At 34.8% G+C, this 20,228-nt stretch overlaps 1 protein-coding gene across 6 annotated transcripts in view; it reads right to left on the reverse strand.

The window, feature by feature from the left end:
* Window positions 1-20,228, reverse strand: part of CDH18 (cadherin 18) — an 885,120-nt gene that overhangs the window by 181,893 nt on the left and 682,999 nt on the right. For all 6 annotated transcript variants that reach the window (XM_064479693.1, XM_064479687.1, XM_010981984.3 and 3 more), the window contains one exon: window positions 3,095-3,214. In XM_064479693.1, the coding sequence (XP_064335763.1) occupies window positions 3,095-3,214 (120 nt within the window). The remainder of the gene's footprint in view (window positions 1-3,094; window positions 3,215-20,228) is intronic.

Raw genomic sequence — 20,228 nt, forward strand, 5'->3', positions numbered from 1 at the left:
ATAGAAGATTTAGAACAAAGAAAATAGAAGTAAGCATGTGCTAGAGATATTCTGTAAGCCTAATGAACAAAGAAACTCAGACTGCGCATGTGCTGACAGAAAACAGATAAAAGCAGGACAGGTGCATCATAGGCGCTCACCTCCCTGTGGCAATAAAGTGTTGTTAACCCCATGGTGTCTCCCGCTGAAGTCTGTCCGGTGGTATGACAACTCCTCGTACATTTTTTCATCGGGCCGCTCACCTCCTAGAACCCCATGTCAGCCTCCCTCGGCTGACAGTATCAAAACTTAACTTTTAACATAATGGAAACAAGACAATTCAAAGTCTTGACCTTACACATAAGCGCTTATAACTGAGTGAGTTTGGCACAAAACTCCTTCAATTTCACCATAATTGGTCATTGAAAGTACTAATTGGAAACGGTATAATATAGTTATGCCAAACAAGAGGACAGAGTTAAGGTATTGCTATTAAAATGTACATTTAAAGTAACTACTATCCCAGTGCTTCTTATACAACATCCCATGTATAGTGACTGATTCCTTAGTTTTCAGTGTTTGTATGTTTTCACTCCAGTCATTTAAAGCGCAATTTCCAATAAGCTCATTCATTCTGAGGATGTTTAACTGCATTATAATAGGTCTTTTAAGCTTAAATTACCAAGAAATTCTTAGCTTTGAAGACAATACTCAGCATTTTGTTTTATAATCTCTCTTAGAACTTTCAACAGAAAATAGTCTGAGAGATGTGCATACTCAAAGAATCTTTATAGTAGGACATAGACTCCCATGATGCTTCAGCCAGTGTGATACTGAAACTAAAACATAACAACATGGAGGCTTACATTTCATTCAATAAATTATTTTGCTTAAAGAAAGGAGCAAAAAATTGCAGGAGCAAAGGTACTTTCTCAGAGCAGTACTTGAATAGCTCTAGGTTTCAGATAACATTTTATTTGTTTGTTTACCGAAGTATTAAATTAACCTACAATAAATATGTACAACCAATGCAATCTTTATTTAAATATTATGTTGTCTATGTATTTGCCTCACTGAAACACAGGGTACAGCAGAGGCCAAGACTTGTCAAATCTTATCCACAGTGGCTTGCTTTATTTGTCCAAAGTAAATATGTACACCTACACACACACACACCTGTATGGACTCACATCAACACATGCAAACATTTAGACAGATACTCAGACATAAGCAAACACACAGAATTGGTATTTGTTTTTTAACAAGTCACAGAAGTCTGTAAAGAGTTATAAAATGCATATAAGATGTCTATATCCTAGCATGTTCTATCAAGTAAATACAACATTTATTGATAAATAAACATTTGGCTCTCTGTAAGGACAATTACTTGAGTAAATTCTTATATGTGTGCATGTGTGTGCTTGCATGTGTGTGTAATCCTAAACAAGGTAATGGAAGATGCATATTTTTAAAGTAAGAAATATACATCTTTCATAAATAAAACAAACATGGTTATTGGGAAAATATTTAAAAAAATGAGCAGCACTATTATCAAATAATGAGGTAGCTTAAGATTTTCTATCACTACAACGGCAATCATATTACCATATGTAAGTGCATTAAATCAGCAGGGTGTACCCCTTAAATTTACAGTGTTATATGTCAAATATATTTCAATAAAAATATTTTCAACTAATTCTAAAGTCTCCTGCCAGGACAACAACATATACACATATATATGTATATTTTTACTCCAGAAGTTTGATTACTAGGTTAATAATCATTTTATTTCTACATCTTTAGTAATATGTTGGTACTGCAAGAACTTGCATATCTCATACTCATTTTAGGTTACATTGAGTTATTTATTTTTATTATCTCTCAATTTTATTTTTATTTAACTGAAATATTATAATTTAATCTATAATTATAATGCAAAAATGCACATACATATGTATGTATATTCTTTATTTAAATATCTATTTCTATATACCTTCTTTATTGTTTTGTAAGTTACGGAAATTAAAGGGTTAAGCAGTATGTCTGAGATCTATTCCTGCCCAGTGTACTCAGGGGCTGGAGCACACCAGTGAAGGAAAGAAGGTATCTTCTTGTAAACGTGATAGTGACAACCCTCCTAGCAATCTAATGGTATTAACTACTGGAGAATGCTTGTCCATAGCATCTTGTCAGTTGGATGTACCTCATTATCTAAGACAATGGTTAATAAGTCTGGAATCTGTAGACCTATTCAGGGTTCCCTGAAAAATGTGTTGAATGTTACATAACTGTATCAGTATAAGGAGATATTTATGACCAGATGCGACTCTTCTGTGTTAGTTACATTGATGTGCCTTTTACCCGAAGATCTCGCATGTTAACTGGATTCAGAATGCATGAAACATGACCAGAAAGGATCTAGGAAGCTGCTGGAACATCCTGGACCTCTCTCTACTTCATCTGAGCCTCCTGATTTTGGATATCCTTGAAAGTATTTGTAAAACTTGAAACATTTCTTACTGAATAGTTGGCTACACTAAAAATGGGTTTATATTTAGCCTTAGCCAAATTTGTATTAACAAATTGTAAGACCATGAGCTTTTTGTGGATTTTAGATTATGCCGCTATACCATAATCCTATACTGCATTATTGAGTATCCTTCATGATCATTTTGGCATCTCATAATATATGATGATTATTCTGATCACAGAAAAATAGAGGAAATAGAGCAGACTTCATATTCTTCTTTAAAAAAAGTTTACATGTCTTTGGATGTATTCTCAGTTAATTTTGTTTTCATTACACAATAATTGAGGGCTGAAGAATTATATAATACTCTGTTTTAAACTGATAGCACTTATTTAAATGTTACAGATATATGCAAAGGTAAGAAGCTTTTTACTGGTATGGTTATAAATAATGGATAATCAAATATTAAGGAGAACAGTTAATGTATCTTTAATTATTCAATCACATTGTTTTTGAAAAAGTGAGGACATTTTAAAATGTGCTACAATAACAATGTCTAATGTAGAAGAGTACACAGAAATAAAAGCATTGCTTTCTTTCATTGTAACATGCATCTGCACACGAATTATCCATAAGTGCACTAACCTGTTTTAGGATCTACGGAGAAGTAGGGCTGTCCCTGGAGGATACTGTAAACCACCCGGGCACTGTTTCCGTAGGTGGGGTCATCTGCATCAGTAGCTGTCACCTGTAGAACAGAGGTACCTGTGCATTCAGGAAAACAAATTTTAGTGTGTGACGGCATTAGGCACATGAGCTATTTGTATACAGAAAAAGGTCATGCTGAAATATCTCTGGAGAGTGATAATTTCTTATATTTCTTCGATTTATCTGTCGAACATGTTCTTCAATTTCTTTCCCTGACACCAAATGTTCTAAATGAGGGCCCAAAATGGAATACATGATTTCAGATATTTTAATATAGTTCTTATGTGCTGGTACCATTGTGAATGGTCTCTTTTAACTGTCACATATTCAGGGTTGGTTGGATCAATGCTCAAGAATCAAACTGTTATTAACTGATGAGTAAAATCAAAACTATTCTGAGGGTATAAGGTTGGCCTTTGGACAATGCTGGGGTTGGGGGACACCAATACTCCACAGGGTGAAAAATCCGTGGATAATTTATAATCAGCCCTCTGTATCTGCATCCTTAGATTCAACCAACCACAGATGTTTAGTACTGTAACAATTACTATAGAAAAATTCGTATATGAGTGGACTCACTATTCAAACCCATGTTGTTTAAAAGGTCAACTGTTTATTGCCTGCAACATAACTACTCAGAAAACTGAAGGTGGGGTGGTTTGTGATTAGGTAGTAGGGTGGCTGCATTGACATTAAATCATCAATGTCATCAAAACAGCACATTCAAGTCATTTCCTATCATCTATGGAAATTTTTATTTTCTTACAAATTTCTTTTCATTTCTTACATAGACTATCAAATGAGTCTCCCAACTTGTCTCCAAAGTTCAGATCTCACTCCTTTGGCTCTTCTACACAGTACCAATGAAATTATTTTCTACAAGGGTATCAATATACCTATCACAGTGGATTTTTGAAGATTAATAATTTAATCTGTTTAATTATTTATGTAATTTAAAACCTTTAAAATACTATATTTTAAGGTACTAAAAGTAGTGGATCTATTATGCTGGTGTCTTTATCTTTACACCTTTTAAACACAATTTGCATAATTAGATACATCTTTATCATATTTCAGGTATTCCTAAATGAGAACTGATTTAAGGATAACATGACAAACATCTATTAAGGACTATACAACTTCACTGTAGAATCAGTAGTTAAGAGCTTTCATTTATTCATGAAATGTACTTGATGGATCATCTAATAATGATACTTGATAGTTTATTCTGGCTAACTAGAAAACTTCTACCTACTAATTTAGGTTATGTTTCAAATAAAAATATTTCCACAATCAAGTGAGCCTGTATGAAATTTTACTTTTATTTTGGTACTGGGCTATGGAAGTACTGACATTTTTTATTTTTAATTTTAGTAATTAATTCAATGATTTAGGTTTGACACACCTGTTAAGGGTCTAATAGCTGCTTAATTACAGCTTTACTTCCGTGTTGAAATTCAGACACAACTGGAAGCAAAGCTTGTCCTGTACCTTCAAAGGATCCTAGAAAACTTAATTGAGTTAGGAAGCCAAGTTTGCAGATCATAAATGTACAGCAGACCCTCTATATATATGGTTCCACATGCACAAATTCAATCAACTACTGATCATGTACTATGTTTGTGATCCACAGTGGTTGAATTTCTGGATGTGGAACCCATGGATATGGAAATAGAAGGCTAGCTAAGGGACTTGACCATCTGCAGATTTTGGTATCCGATACTGAGGGACGACTGTATATAGATTTGTAATAAAATGCCATGATTTTTGCCTCTAAGTAGTATTTTTACAGTGAGACGTTAAGCAAACATATAGTTAATAACTATGCAGACTGAGAAGGAAAGAGCTGACTGTGTTATATCCAAAAGGTATTTCTAATTGTGGATAATAAAACACAATAGTGGTATCAAATTCTAGTGAGAAATTAGGCCACTCATACACTGCTGGGGAAATGTAAGTTTAGCAGATTCTTCAAAAAAACAAACACACATTTACCATATAACCCAGGAAATCGTATTCTTGGGCATTTATGTTAAAGTAATGAAATTATATGTTCATATAAAAACTTATTTACAAATATTCATGGCCACATTATTCTTAGTAGCCCCAAACTGGAAGTAGCCCAGATGACCTTCAATGGGAAAACGGTTAAAAAAAAAATGGTGCATTATTGCCACGGAATACTACTCAGCAGTAATAATGAGCAGACTATTGATATATGCACCAGCTTGGATGAATCTTCAGGGAATTATACTCAGAGGGGAAAAAAACCATCCCAAAAGATTATACCCTATATGATTCCATTTATTTAACATTCTAGAAGTGATGAAATTTTACAAGTGGATGACAGACTAGTAGTTGTTAGGGTCTGGGGGGAGAAGAAGTGGAAAGGGGGTGAGTTTGATTATAAAAGGGCAACACAGGGATCCTGGAGATGCTGGAACTGTTTAGTATTTTGATTCTGGATACATGAACATGCCCAGGTGATGCATTACATAAAACTAAACACAAACATGCACACAGGTAAAACTAGGGAAATCTAAAGAAGATTGGTAAGTCATTTAAATAACCTGGTTATGATATTGTTGTAAAGAGCCTACCTTGGGTTTGTGTGTGTACCAGGGTTTTTCTCATTTATCGCACTACAATTTCTGGCTTGATAAACTTCCCAGTGCTACTCACATGTAGACTATCTCTTTTATTACTAATATTATGATTATAGAACATTAAGAACTTTTTCTGTGATGTCTTAACACTTGCTTCATACTCACAGTCAACTTTCCAACTTGTTTAGTAGGTAAGATACTTAGCAAAAATGTTGGATTAGGAGGCATTTTCATTTTGTTCCTCATTGAAAAAAATTAAAATCCATAGTAGGTACCCAGATCAGACTCTTAAGTGTAAAAACCCAAACTGTGGTGAAAAAATTATAAAATATACCAGTGAAATCTTTGATCTTATAGGAAAAATGCTGATAGTACTGCCTATAAGAATTACTAGGATTCAGGAAAAACGGTCTAGATAGAAAGTGGTAAAATAATGGCCATCTTTTAAGAAACCACACTTACAAAATCCTCAGGTTTTAAAACTTGCTCTGGCCTTACAACAGTGATTTAGGTCTAAACATTTTTAATGTCTTGATGGTAGCCCCAAAGCAACCATTCCACGGAGAAAGCCAGGGAAGGTAAATAAGGCCAGATCACACGTCATTTATGGTGACAGGATGCATCACCACATGTAAGGAAAGGAGTGCTCTGCCTGGCTTGAGCTGTCATTAAAGTCCAGGCTTGTTAAGTGAAAGCTGAGACACAAGAATGACAAGTGACAAGTGAAATAAAGAACACCGAGAAAAGGAGAAAGGAAAGAAAGAGAGGTAGTATAGTGGTGTTGACTAAGTGATGGTTTAAAGTAGCAAAAGGAAGTGAGCAGAGCAGAAAAGAGTTCCAGGGAGAAAAAGAAAATATACTAACTATCTACCCAGGTCGAAAAATATGGTCATTATCAATTACACCCAGCCCTATGCAGTTGGTCTCATGGGTACCAGGCAATTCTATTTGTGTGCAAAGCAAAGAACAGCAAATTACCCTCTACCATTGTAGTTTGGTGGCATCTGAAGGCATCAGCCTGCCACTTTGAGTACTCAGATTGCTGGCAAAAGGAAGAAGAGGTATATGAACAGCACAGCTCAACCAAAAGTCAACCTGAATACAGCGGGAGTAGTTAAATAGCAGGGGTGGAAGATCAATCCCTTCACCAACTGTTCAGAGATTCTTTACCAAGGAGAATTGGTAAGGAAGTTTTAGACCAAAAGGAAAATATATAATTATCTTGTTTTCTTATTTATTTGAAGCTTTGATGGGAACATTTTAAGAACCATGGGTACTTTTGGAAGTTCTTTTACATTAGGAAAAAGAAGCTTTTTTTTCATTAAAATATATAAATCATAAAAACATAGAACTCTGTAGGGGTTGTGTTATGAGTTGAACTGTTTCCCCTCAACGTTCATATGTTGAACTTCTAAACTCTTGTACTTTGAGAGGTGACCTTATTTGGAAAAAGGGTCATTATAGATGTAATTAATTAAAATGAAGTCATACTGCAGTAGGTTGGGCCCCTACTCTCATATGACAGGTGCCCTTATAAAAACAGGAAATTTGGAGGGACGCAGACAGACAGACACACGCACACATACAGGAGTACATTATGTGAAGATGAAGGCAAAGATCAAGGTGATATTTCCACCAGCCCAGGTAAGTCATAGGTGGTCAGCAAATCGTTAGAATCTAGAGGAGAGGCCTGGAAAAGAGTCTTCCCCAGAGCTTTAAGAGGGAACATGGCCTTGCTGCTACCTTGACCTCAGACATCCAGCTTTAGGAACAGTGATACAATAAATTTTTGTTGTTCAAGCTACCCAGTTGGAGGTACTTCGGTACAGCAGCCCTAGCAAATGAATACATTGTGTTACCATTGCAGTGGGAAGAAGTGACATTTATTCTCAGAATTTATAGTTGTTCTTTAACTGACTTTGGACAAGAGTCTGAAGTTACAAGCCAAGAAAAGAACGATGAATCATATCTTAAGCTGTTTGATGCCAGATAACATCCATACATGAGACAAAATCAAAAGTTAATCTCGCAAGTAGATAAAATTAAACTAGGTCAAAATTAGTGGTATTTGCTTTTCTTTTGACTATTAGGCATCACTAGTGATCTACCTGTTGGTGTTTCTAGGTAAATGAATCAGTCATGTTGGTCATTTTAAGGAAGAATTTTTATTCCTGGTTAAAAGTTTAAATGAAAAAGAATTATCAGTATGGATACATCTACGTCTGAGAAAATTACCCCACACTGGACAATTCAGTTCCTTTCTTCATGTTATAGGCCCTCACTGCATAAATAGTAGAAAAGAGAAAATTATTATCCTCTACAGTGCTAGATTTCCAAGGAAAAATATATAAAGTGATACTTAAAAATCCACTATTCCACTAGAATGTCAAAATAAGAATCTAATCTTCTCTTGAAATTATTATAGATGGATTTGGTCAATAGATACTAAACCAACAGTCCCTCCCTACATAATTGGCTTCCAATCAAAGAAAAGTTTAAAAAGTGCTACATAAGCTTTCTCAATTTTTACAACTGTTTCCATTAAAAGCAATAACCACAAACATATTGCATTTGAGAGTTTCACTGGCTATTCCGTGTACAACATTTTCATGTTAAATAGTTCCTATGGCGTACTTTTAGCTAACCCCACATTAGGGATTAGAGCTTCTCAGCTGATGTTTTAAACAAATCTGAAAAGATTCAAGCGCATAAAAAAGCTTTCAAGATATCTTTTCTGCAGTAAAACTTAAGTCTTGTTTCCCTTGGGGACTGCCCTGTGTCATTCTTTTCACTTGGTTTCTTTTTGTACTGCTGTTTTATAAACAGCACACATTTTGTAAAGTTACATATCAACAAGAAACAGAGTGAACTTTCTCGAAAGTCTCTGAAGACCAATTTGAAATATTTAATAAGGCATTTTAATACCAAGCAAATATTCTCTGAGGTTGCAAATCATTATGCATGACTTGTCAGGGTTCACAGCTGTGTTAAAATCTCAAGTGAATTAACATTGAGCAAAAACTGAGTAAAAATAAGCTGGAGATTTATGAAGGCTGAGAGTATCTGAAGGAATCTCTTAGGGCTTAATTCTCAAATGATTTTTCCAGGGACTGTGAAAAAGCAATAGTCATCAAGATACAACTTAAATTTCATTCTACACTGGAGGACTGTAATTTCACCAACAGAGCAATAACACAGTATTCCAGTCATCACATAATTTGATAAAGCTTTGAGTATTCACCCAAGAGTTACTGGATTAAAACAACAACAACAACAACAACAAAAACCTTTGCAGGAACACTTATGAAATATCTGGGAAACAAAGAAAAAAATCACTAACATATAATTGTATACATTAAATCACAGCTATTGTGACTTTCTGTATACTTTCAATTAGATCCTTTTTATGGAACTACCTAATGTGAGATTTGACATTATTCAAGTAAATTTTATATCATGTCCCTTAAATGAAAAAAATAATAATTAAGGAGATAATATATGTTTAGTGACAATGATGTAGGGACCCCCCCTGCTGTATGTCATTTAATTTAATAAAAAGATAAACCTACTGAGATAATTACATTCAATGACATTTTACATCTTGAGGTTTAAAAAGTTTAAATAGTTGCCAATTTGAAAATGTACATTTCAAGAGTGGCTGACCCTATCTGTTTTCTTTCTTTTTTTAACATTTTTTTATTGATTTATAATCATTTTACAATGTGTCAAATTCCAGTGTTCAGCACAATTTTTCAGTCATTCATGGACATATACACACTCATTGTCACATTTTTTTCTCTGTGAGTTATCATAACATTTTGTGTATATTTCCCTGTGCTATACAGTGTAATCTTGTTTATCTATTCTACAATTTTAAAATCCCAGGCTATTCCTTCCCACCCTCTACCCCCCGGTAACCACAAGTCTGTATTCTCTGTCTGTGAGTCTATTTCTGTCCTGTATTTACGCTTTGTTTTTGTTTGTTTGTTTTTGTTTTTGTTTTTTAGATTCCGCATATGAGCGATCTCATATGGTATTTTTCTTTCTCTTTCTGGCTTACTTCACTTAGAATGACATTCTCCAGGAGCATCCATGTTGCTGCAAGTGGCATTATGTTGTCGGTTTTTATGGCTGAGTAGTATTCCATTGTATAAATATACCACCTCTTCTTTATCCAGTCACCTGTTGATGGACATTTAGGCTGTTTCCATGTTTTGGCTATTGTAAATAGTGCTGCTATGAACATTGGGGTGCAGGTGTCATCCTGAAGTAGATTTCCTTCTGGATACAAGCCCAGGAGTGGGATTCCTGGGTCACATGGTAAGTCTATTCCTAGTCTTTTGAGGAATCTCCACACTGTTTTCCATAGTGGCTGCACCAAACTGCATTCCCACCAGCAGTGTAGGAGGGTTCCCCTTTCTCCACAGCCTCTCCAGCATTTGTCATTTGTGGATTTTTGAATGACGGCCATTCTGACTGGTGTGAGGTGATACCTCATTGTAGTTTTGATATGTTACATTCCTTCCATACACTCAATTGTTCCATCCAGTCGTGATCTGTCAAGTGTCAGCAGTTACAGTATCTTCTGCCTTTGTCTGTGTGTTTCCTTGGTAGTATGTAATGGCAGTCCAGATGCATCTACTTGGAGAGAGGCAGCATTATAGCTCACACTCCCCACACACATCATAGCCAAAGACCAAATCAGTAAATATATTTTGTGAGATGAAGGTGTGTATGAAATACTTAGGGAGAAGCAATCTCCAGATACCGGCAGCAACGTTGGGCTCTTCTGTACCCTTACAGAATGCTCACAATTCTCTTGATTTCTGTACAGAGTAAATGGCTGCTGTAAAAAGTTACTGGACTATCATATTCGCACCAGTCTTACATATCTTCTAAATAAATTTGCATGTTGCTCTCACATTAGTTTCCTACCCTGTTCTGCTCTGTTTGCTGGAACCTAACACCTGTCATTGACATTGATTAGTGTTTCCCATGTCCATGCACAGAAGCCCAGCTCCTGGGGTCAGGTAACACTACCCTCCCAGCCTCAGGGATGCTAACCTTCTTCAGAGATTGCCTATTTCGTCCACTATTTGGCTTTTCATTTCTCCTACCATTTTTGCAACTCGTCTCACAGACTCATTCTACTGAACTAAATGGCAGTGGGTTTGGTCTTCCTGATTAAACTCCAAAGCATACAGAAGGCATTTATTAACAGGCTTCTTCCCAACTATCCTTCAACACTTTTCTGAATAATGACCATACTTTACCAAATACAAAGATTAGGTTCTGTACTTGATTTTAATATAGTTAGTACTTTCAAATGAGAATCTGTGTGTTCTTTACATTTAATAACTTAAAATTATTTAACATATTGGAATCTGACAAAGCTATCATTTGGAGGGTTGACTATTGCACGTAAAATTTAAAAAAATGAGACTTAAGGGGTGAGATTTTTAATGAGAAGGAAAACTCATATATATATACTCTGTTTATCTATCTATTAATTTATAGATAAATAGCATTAAACACTTCGACACTTTTTAAAGTATTCCCTAGTTTAGCATATCTGATAATTAAGTCTGCATTACTGCTAATTTTATATCAATATTCTTATGAAAAGTTAGAATTTGTATCTACAAGTTGCTTTAATGTTCACTCTTTGGAAAATATTCTATTAAAAAGTAAAACTTATTAACATATTCAGCATTTTTCTGGATAATACACCATTATTTCAACTGAATTTTCATTCAATAATAACAACAAAAATAGAAATAAAGCCTAAACCAATGAAACTACTACCAAATAGAATATTTGACAGAGACAGAAATATTTTGTCCTATTTGATCAGAAAAATTGTCAATAAAATTACAGAAGAATTTAATAAAAGATTATAATATATATGCTATATATTATATATACATACTGATGTAAATATATGTGTATTTATACACACACAGACAACTGACATTCACTCATTGACTTCAATCATTGAGGAAATAACTCCAATTTATTTTTTAACAGTTAGCTGAAAAATTGATTTTTAAATATTACAATAGCACAGTCTATATATTTTAAAGAAACCTAAAATAAAACAGAACAGAACAATATAAATATAAGGTTAAAATCTTCTTTATGTCTCAGACCCATATCTACTCCTGCCAGATCCACTGTTCAAAAGTAACAGCACTTTCTTTGTCTTGATACTTGTTTTTTCACTATAAATTTAAATTTTCTGATTTTACCATAATTGAAAATATTCACTGATATCCTAAAATTAAAGATGAAGAATGCATTGCATCTACATTACCTCCTAATACTTCTCCCCTACCATGAAATTTTAATTACATTATTAATTTTAATTATACTAGCATTAATTTTATTATTATAGATAAAATATTTAAGCCCCTATATCTTGCTACATTGATTTTAGGCAGCAGATATTATGCCCCTAATGATTTCTGAGGAAACATACACAATTCACCATTTTTTCACCTTTGATTTTTGTCAGTTATATATTTGAGGTCATTGTGGTTTACAACATTTTATTATGTCCTTCCTCTAAAAAAAAAAAATAACTTTTATATTTTTCCAATGGTTTTATTTGAGAGACTGAATATACAAAGGACAATGGCAAGACCATGTGTAAAAATAGAACTCTGACTTACCACCTGCAACAATCAGTTCTAGAAACCAATCCATTATCTACAATAACCAGCCCAGGATCCAGGCTACTCTATGTAAGCCAGATTGTAGGAAATCAAATCACTCTCACTAGCAACAATCCAAAAAGTCAAATAATAACAATCAGTCTCAAATGGCCACAACCTGATTAATAACTTCCAGTTTCCCTAATTTTTCTCCACTTTCAACTTAAGATCAATCAGATAAGGCAAATTATGCATCCTTAACCAATCATGTAGCATGAACTGCTTCTACTTAACCCACCTACAGATTCCCCATATCAATGACCTCCAATCATAACATTCTTGAAGCATTTCCTTTTGTCCACTATAAAGCTTTCCCATTCGCCTGCCTGCCTTCAAACCTCTAGCAAAATACAAGTGATAGAGCTTAACTCGCTATAGCAAACTCTGAATAAATGGATTTTGCCTGTTCTCATTTGGTTTGTCATAATTTATTTCCATAAGTTATACAAAACTGAGAAGTAATATGCACTATTTAATTATACAAGAAATTATTCTCCCCAAATCCAATTAATGTGACTTGAATAATTTGAAAAGATAAAAATGCCTTAATTCTAAGCTTTTGTCCACAAAATGAGAATTTTTAAAGTGTCAAGATCAAATGACTTCAGAATTCTTTAACGTGATGGCACATTTTCTACTCATTATTTTCTATATCCAATATATTCTTCTATCTAGAAATAGTATATGGGTTTTTTTTTTTTGCTGATGTTAATAATAAATATTTCTAATGCATAAATACACTATATGTCCATACTACACAAAGTGATATACAGAGTCAATGCAATCTCTATCTGAATCCCTAAATACCTATAGAAATATAAAAGATCATGGATAGTAAAAGTGAGCTTGAACAAGAACAAAAAAACTGGAGGCATCACACTTTCTGATTTCAAAATATATTACAAAACAACAGTAATCAAAACAGTGTGGTGTTGGGATAAAAACAGATATACCCCAATGGAACAGAATAAAGATCCCAGAAATAAACCAAGACATTCTAGGTAACCACATGCAGAATGAAACTGGACTGTTATCGCACATTATATACAAGAAGCATCCCCAAATGGCTTAAAGACTTAAGCTTAAGACCTGAAACTGTAAAGCTACTTAGAAGGAAACATAAAGAATGCTTCCTGACATTGGTCTTGGCAATGGTTTTTTTGGATAGTATAACAAAAGCACACATGACAAAAGCAAAAATAGACAGATGGAATTGTATCAAACTAAAAAGCTTCTGCACAGCAAAGAAAACAAGCAACAGAGTGAAAAGGCAACATTTAAAGTGGGAGAAATATTTGCAAGCCATATATTTGAAATGAGTTACTATACAAAATACATAAGGCTCTCATGAAACTCTACAGCAAAAAAAAGAAAAAGGAGAGAGAGAGAGAACACCTAAATAGATATTTCTGAAAAGAAGACATACAAATGGCCAATGAGTAAAAGTGCTCAACATCACTAATCATCAAGACAATGCAAATCAATTGTACAATGAAATATCATACCACACCTGTCAGAATGGCCATTATCAAACAGATAAAAGATAAGAATTGGCCAGAGAGTGGTGAAAAGGGAACACTTACTCACTGTTGGTGGAAATGTAAATTGGCACAGCCATTATGAAAAACAGCATAAAGGTTTTTCAAAAAATTTGAAAAAGAACTACTGTATGATCCTGCCACCCCACTTTGGTGAATGTGTATGTATTAAATAAATAAAATGAGACAAAAGATATGATTTCATTTTAGAGGAAATAAAATCACTATCTTGAAGAGATATCTGCACTCACAGGTTACTATTCACAGTAGCCAAATAGAGAAACAACTTAATTGTCCACTAACAGATGAATGAGTAAAGAAAATGATATAGATACAGATATATTTCAACTTTAAAATAAGAAGGAAATCCTGCCATTTGCAACAACATGGATGAACTTGAAGAACATTAGACTAAGGAAAATAAGTCAGATACAGAGATAAATACTGCCTTACCTGGCTTATATGTGGAATCTAAAATATTCAAACTCATAAAGCAGAGAGTAGAATGGTGGCTGCCAGGGGCGGGTGTAGGGAAAGGAAATAGGGACATGTTCGTCAAAGGGCAAAAAGTTATAGTTATGCAAGATGAAGAAGTTCTGGAGACTGAACATACAGCATAGTGACTACAGTGAACAACACTGTATTGTATCCTTGACCCTTGCTAAGAGGGCAGATCTTAAGTCTTCTCATCATGTGCACATACACATACAGAAAATGGAAGGAGGGCAAAAAATGGTAACTTCGTGAGGTCGTGGATATGTTTTAAACTTAATCATGGTGGTCATTTCACAATGTACACATATATCAAACATCAAGATGTATACCTTAAATACATGGAATTCCTATTTGTCAATTATACCTCTCAATAAAGCAGACAAATTAAATTTTAAATAGAAAAATTTTTAAACGCATTTGATGTTTCCTATTTTAAGTAGGAATGCTACCTCTTAGTAAGTGTGGCTGAATGGGCTGATATATTTGCCAGGCAGGTCAAGGATTCTTGTGCCCCTAAGGGGATGATTGGTTTGCATCAAAAGAAGAACCTTTATGGTAAGAGCTGTTTTATTCTTTTGCTTACTGGTAAGAGCTGTTTTGTTCTTTTTTATTCCTTTGTTATGTGGATTTTTTGCTTTACTGGGAACTGTTTTCTGCTTCATTCTTGTGCCCCAATGCCCCTATGCCCCTATGTGATCCATCCTTAGACAGAAAAAAAAATCAAATATTTTACAGTATAATAAAAATACATTTTATTTGTATGCAAAGAAAAGGTTAAAAAAATTTCCTTGTTATGAAATCTTTAATTTAACAGTTGCCCAGGTGACTTCCCCAGGTCCTTCCCTGAGTTCTTGTATTTGCAAGGGCTTTTGGAGCCAAATTATTTTCACCTTCAGTGTTTGGGGCTATAAACTTGATCTGTCTCTTTCCTCATTAATTACTTTTTAATGTTTTCAATGCTCTGGAATTTTCAGAATCTCTTATCCACAGTTGGTAACTTAGCTTGTAATTCTGGTTTATTTTTGAAACATGATATCTTTTTGGGATATACTCTGTGACATGTCAAGGGGACATATATCAGAAAGAGCAGGTTAAGTTATGTTGCAATAATAATCCCAAATTTCAGAGGCATTAAACAACAAAAGTCGACTTCTCATTCACACTGCTTACTACAGTTGGGCTAGTGTTATTTTGCTGCAAGTTATCCTGTCCCAGGGACACAACTTCCTGAGCTGCCACCCTCTACAATGTTACTGCAGAACTTTGTTGACAATGACTCTTGTGAATTGAAAATACTATGAAATGTTTTGGGAAAACGGCCTTTATGATACAGTGATATAAAATATTTTGTAATTGTTCTTATTCTTTGGCTCATCCACATACAACATTTCTTCTCATTTTCTCTGTTGATATACCAAAATAATTCTAAATTGAGATCAAATTATTTAAACATATGATCTAGATCATTTAAAATATAGAAACATAAACATATCACAAGCATGCTACTTTGGCTCTGTATAGACAGGTAAGAGTTTGCAAAGCACTCAATAATGTAAACCAAAGTATAGACAGTAGAGGCTTATTACTCACTAGGCTGATTTTATTATTATTAATGTATCTACATATACAATTATATATAATACTATAAAATATGTATAATTATTATTTTATATATTTTATCTATCTATCTATCTATCTATCTATCTATCTATCTATATATATATAGTTCTAAAGACTGCAAATTAAACCTGGTGGAAGAGGTTTATGAAATGTTGCTTGGAATCACTCAGTTTTCCATGGCTTTGTCAGTTGCCATCTCAGTAGCTGTTTTAATCACACAGACGCTATCAGAGTGTAAATTTAGTTACAAAGCAATTCCAGGCTGCTGCTCTTACATCCCTTTGCTGAAAGGACAATACAAAAATACTCCTAATCAATCAATCTTGTCATTAATTGCATTTATCTTATAGAATATTTTAAATTAGAGAAGTAAAACATGATCTTAGTAAGAAAAATAAATACAACTCCTGTGCCATTAGCCTTAAAAAAAGCAATCTTAACAGAGACATGTCTCTCCATAACTATACCTGCACTCATTCAAAGGTCTATCTGGTTGTTATGGACATACTAAACAGGACTCTATACAATTTTTTCTGCACCTAACAACACGTTATGGACATTTCCAGGCCAACTAGGTAAATATAATTTTAATAGCTACATAACATTCCACATTGTTCACTGATGAATATTTAGATTATTCTAGTTGTGTTACTTTCTATTGTAGCACAAGTTACCACAAACAGTTGGTTAAAAAAAAAATCACATATTCTTATGTTTGTGCTTGGTTCTACCTTGCTATATATACATGCAATGCTGTGATAAACTTTCAGAGAAGTGATCCCCTTCAAAAGGAGCATGAGATTTCCAATATTCTGTGGCACTTCAGTGTGACACAGCAGTGGAAGATTTAAAGAGCTCATTTAGTGAGACTTACATAATGAACTCATCAGTGAGACTGGGGAAACATTCCATTGTGATGGTGCAGGTAAATGGAATCACGGATTGTGTGGTTACTTTGCCAAAAATAGTTCATTGTGCTACTAAAAATTCAATACTAATTTTCTTCCATGAAAAAAGTCAATGGCAGAGTTGCATTAGGATTGATTAGTTGAAATTTAATAGTAGAAATATACTGGAGTCCAGATCAAGACAGCAGAGTATGAAAGTCCTGAGTACCCCTCCTCCCATGGACACACTAAAACTATAACTACATACAGAACAACTCCTCTGAGGACAGCACGAAGACCAGCAGAACAGCTTTTCTACAACTAGGGACATAAAGAAAAGGCCATCATTGAAATGGTTGGAGGGGCAGAGACACAGTCTAGTCAGAACCCACACCCGCAGTGTGGCAATCCACAAGTGGAAGGGGTATCACACAGCAAGAGTCCCTCCCTGAGGTCTGAACCGCACGTTAGACTCTCCAATCTAGGGGATCTGCACCAAGACCGGTCCCTACAATGTATGGATTTGAAAGCAAGGGGGCTCATGTCTAGGAGAGCCAGAGGGCTGCTGGAAACTGAGACATTACAATGAAGAGCTCACATACAAACTCACTCACTCCAAGTCCTAGTGAAGAGGCAGCAGCTTAAAAAGTGCCCAGGTCATATGAGAAGGAGATTCATTGATTTATTTTAGGACATTTGCCAAAGAAGCAGGAAGCTGATGGAACTTTCTCCAGGGACAGGAGTGCTGGTAGGTACCTTTTATTTTTTTAACACTCTTTTCACAAAGCTGGCCCAGAGCTAGTGAGCACCATTTTTGTCACTCTCCATTAACCTAGCCAATACCATATGACCTGCACTGGTGTTCCTTGAAGACTGGTACCAGCAGCCCATCCCATCAGCTCCCACACTGCCCTCCCAAATTTGTGGCCTCAGCTTCCACCAGTCTTTCCAAAGTAGCTCCCACCTGGGGAGAAAGACTGAAGCAATTATAGTGGGGCCTCACAGCCAGCAGTGTCAGGGTTCAGCTCCAGTGCATCAACACGTTCATAGGTGTTGTAATCACACCTTTCAGCTAGACAAGCTGGGACCAGCCTAACCTACCAGCGTGCCTAAAAAAGTCATGGCTGGGCCTGACACATGGCCAGGCAGGGGGCAGTCCCACCCATCCGTGCACCAACAGCAGTTGCAGCCCAACCACAAGAGAAGGGCACCAGCAGCCCACGTGGGATATCCTTAGAGCACCTGTCTCTGGTGACTAAGGGGGATTGTGTCACTGGGCCCCAAAGGACACCTTCCAATAAAGCCACTCTTTCAAGACTGGGAGATGGTGATAATATATCTAATACACATAAAAACAAACACAGAGACTTAGACAAAATGAGGAGACAAATATTTTTCAAAAGAAAGAACAGCAGCAACAAAGCTCAGAAAACTAACTAAATAAAGTGGAGATAAGCAATTTATCAGATAAAGAGTCCACAGTAATAGTTATAAAGATGCTGACCAAGCTTGGGAGAAGAATGGCTGAACTTAGTGAGAACTTTAAGGATAAAAAATATTAAACAAAATTCATAATTGAGAAATATAATAACTAAAATGAAAAATACACTAGAAGGAATCAAATGCAGATTAGAAGATGCAAAAGAATGGGTCAGCAACCTGGAAGATGGAATAATAGTGGCAATCACCCAATCAGAAAAAAAGAGAAAAGAAAGAAAAATGAGGCTAGCTTAAGGGACCTCTAAGACAACATCAAGCATACAAAAATTTGCATGTTTGGGGTCCCAGCATATGAAGAGAGAGAGAAAGGGACAAAAAACTCACTTGAAGAAAACTTCTCTAACCTGGTGAAGGAAAAAGACATCCAAATCCAGGAAGAACAGAGTTCCAAATAAATTGAATCCAAGGAGACTCACACCACTCGCACCAAGACACATTATAATTAAAATGTCCAAAGTTAAAAATAAAAAGACTCTTAAAAGCAGAAAAACAACAAGTTATATATAAATAACCCCTCATAAGACTATTACTTGATTGAGTAGAAACTTTACAGGCCAGAAAGGACTGGCACAATATATTTGAAGTGCTAAAAGGAAAAAGAAAAAAAGAAAAACAAAAAACTTACAACCAAGAATACTTTATCTGGAACAGGGAAACCACAAATCAAAAACATACAATAGAGTCACAAAAGTCAAAAACAAGAGAATTCAAGCATAATACAAAAGAAAATCAGCAAACCAGAAAAGGAAGAACAAAAAGAAAGGAATAAAAATAAATACAAAATCAACTGGAAAACAAGGTTTAAAATGGCAATAAATATATATTTATCAATAATTACTTTAAATGTCACTGGGCTAAATGCTCCAATCAAAAGGCATAGAGTGGCAGATTGGATAATAAAATAAGAGCCTACAATATGCTGCCTACAAGAGACCAACTTTAGGACAAAGGATACACATACACTGAAAGTGAGGGGATGGAAAAAATATTTTATGCAAATAGAAATGACAAGAAAGCAGAGGTAGCAATACTCATTGGACAAAACAGACTTTAAAATAAAGGCCACAAAGAAGATAAAGGACACTACATACTGATAAAAAAGATCCATACAAGAAGAGGATATTACACTTGTTAACATATATGTCCCCAATATAGGAACATCTAAATACATAAAATAAACACTAACAGACATAAAGGGAGAAACTGATGGGAATGCAATAATAGTAGCAGATTTTAACACCCCATTAACATTAATGGATAGATCTTCCAGATAGAAAATCAATGAGGCAACAGAGATACTAAGAGACACAAGAGAAATAGAATAGTTAGATTTAATTCATATTTTCAGGACATTACATCCAAAAAAAATCAGAATATGCATTTTTTCAAACACACACAGAACATTCTCTAGGACAGATCACATACGAGGACACAAAACAAGCCTCAAGAAATTTAAGAGGATAGAACTTATTTCAAGCATCTTTTCTGACCACAATGGCGTGGAACTAGAACTCAACCACAGGGGAAAAAAAAAAGGAAAAAAAAAAAAAAGAAAGAAAGGAAGGAAAGAAGAAAGGAAGAAAGAAAGAAAGGAAGAAAGAAAGGAAGAAAGGAAGAAAGGAAGAAAGAAAGGAAGAAAGAAAGAAAGAAAGAAAGAGCGAACGAACGAACTACATGGAGACAACAACATGTCACTAAAAACCCAATGGGTC

This window comes from Camelus dromedarius, chromosome 3 (assembly GCF_036321535.1).
Source record: "Camelus dromedarius isolate mCamDro1 chromosome 3, mCamDro1.pat, whole genome shotgun sequence".
Taxonomy (NCBI): domain Eukaryota; kingdom Metazoa; phylum Chordata; class Mammalia; order Artiodactyla; family Camelidae; genus Camelus; species Camelus dromedarius.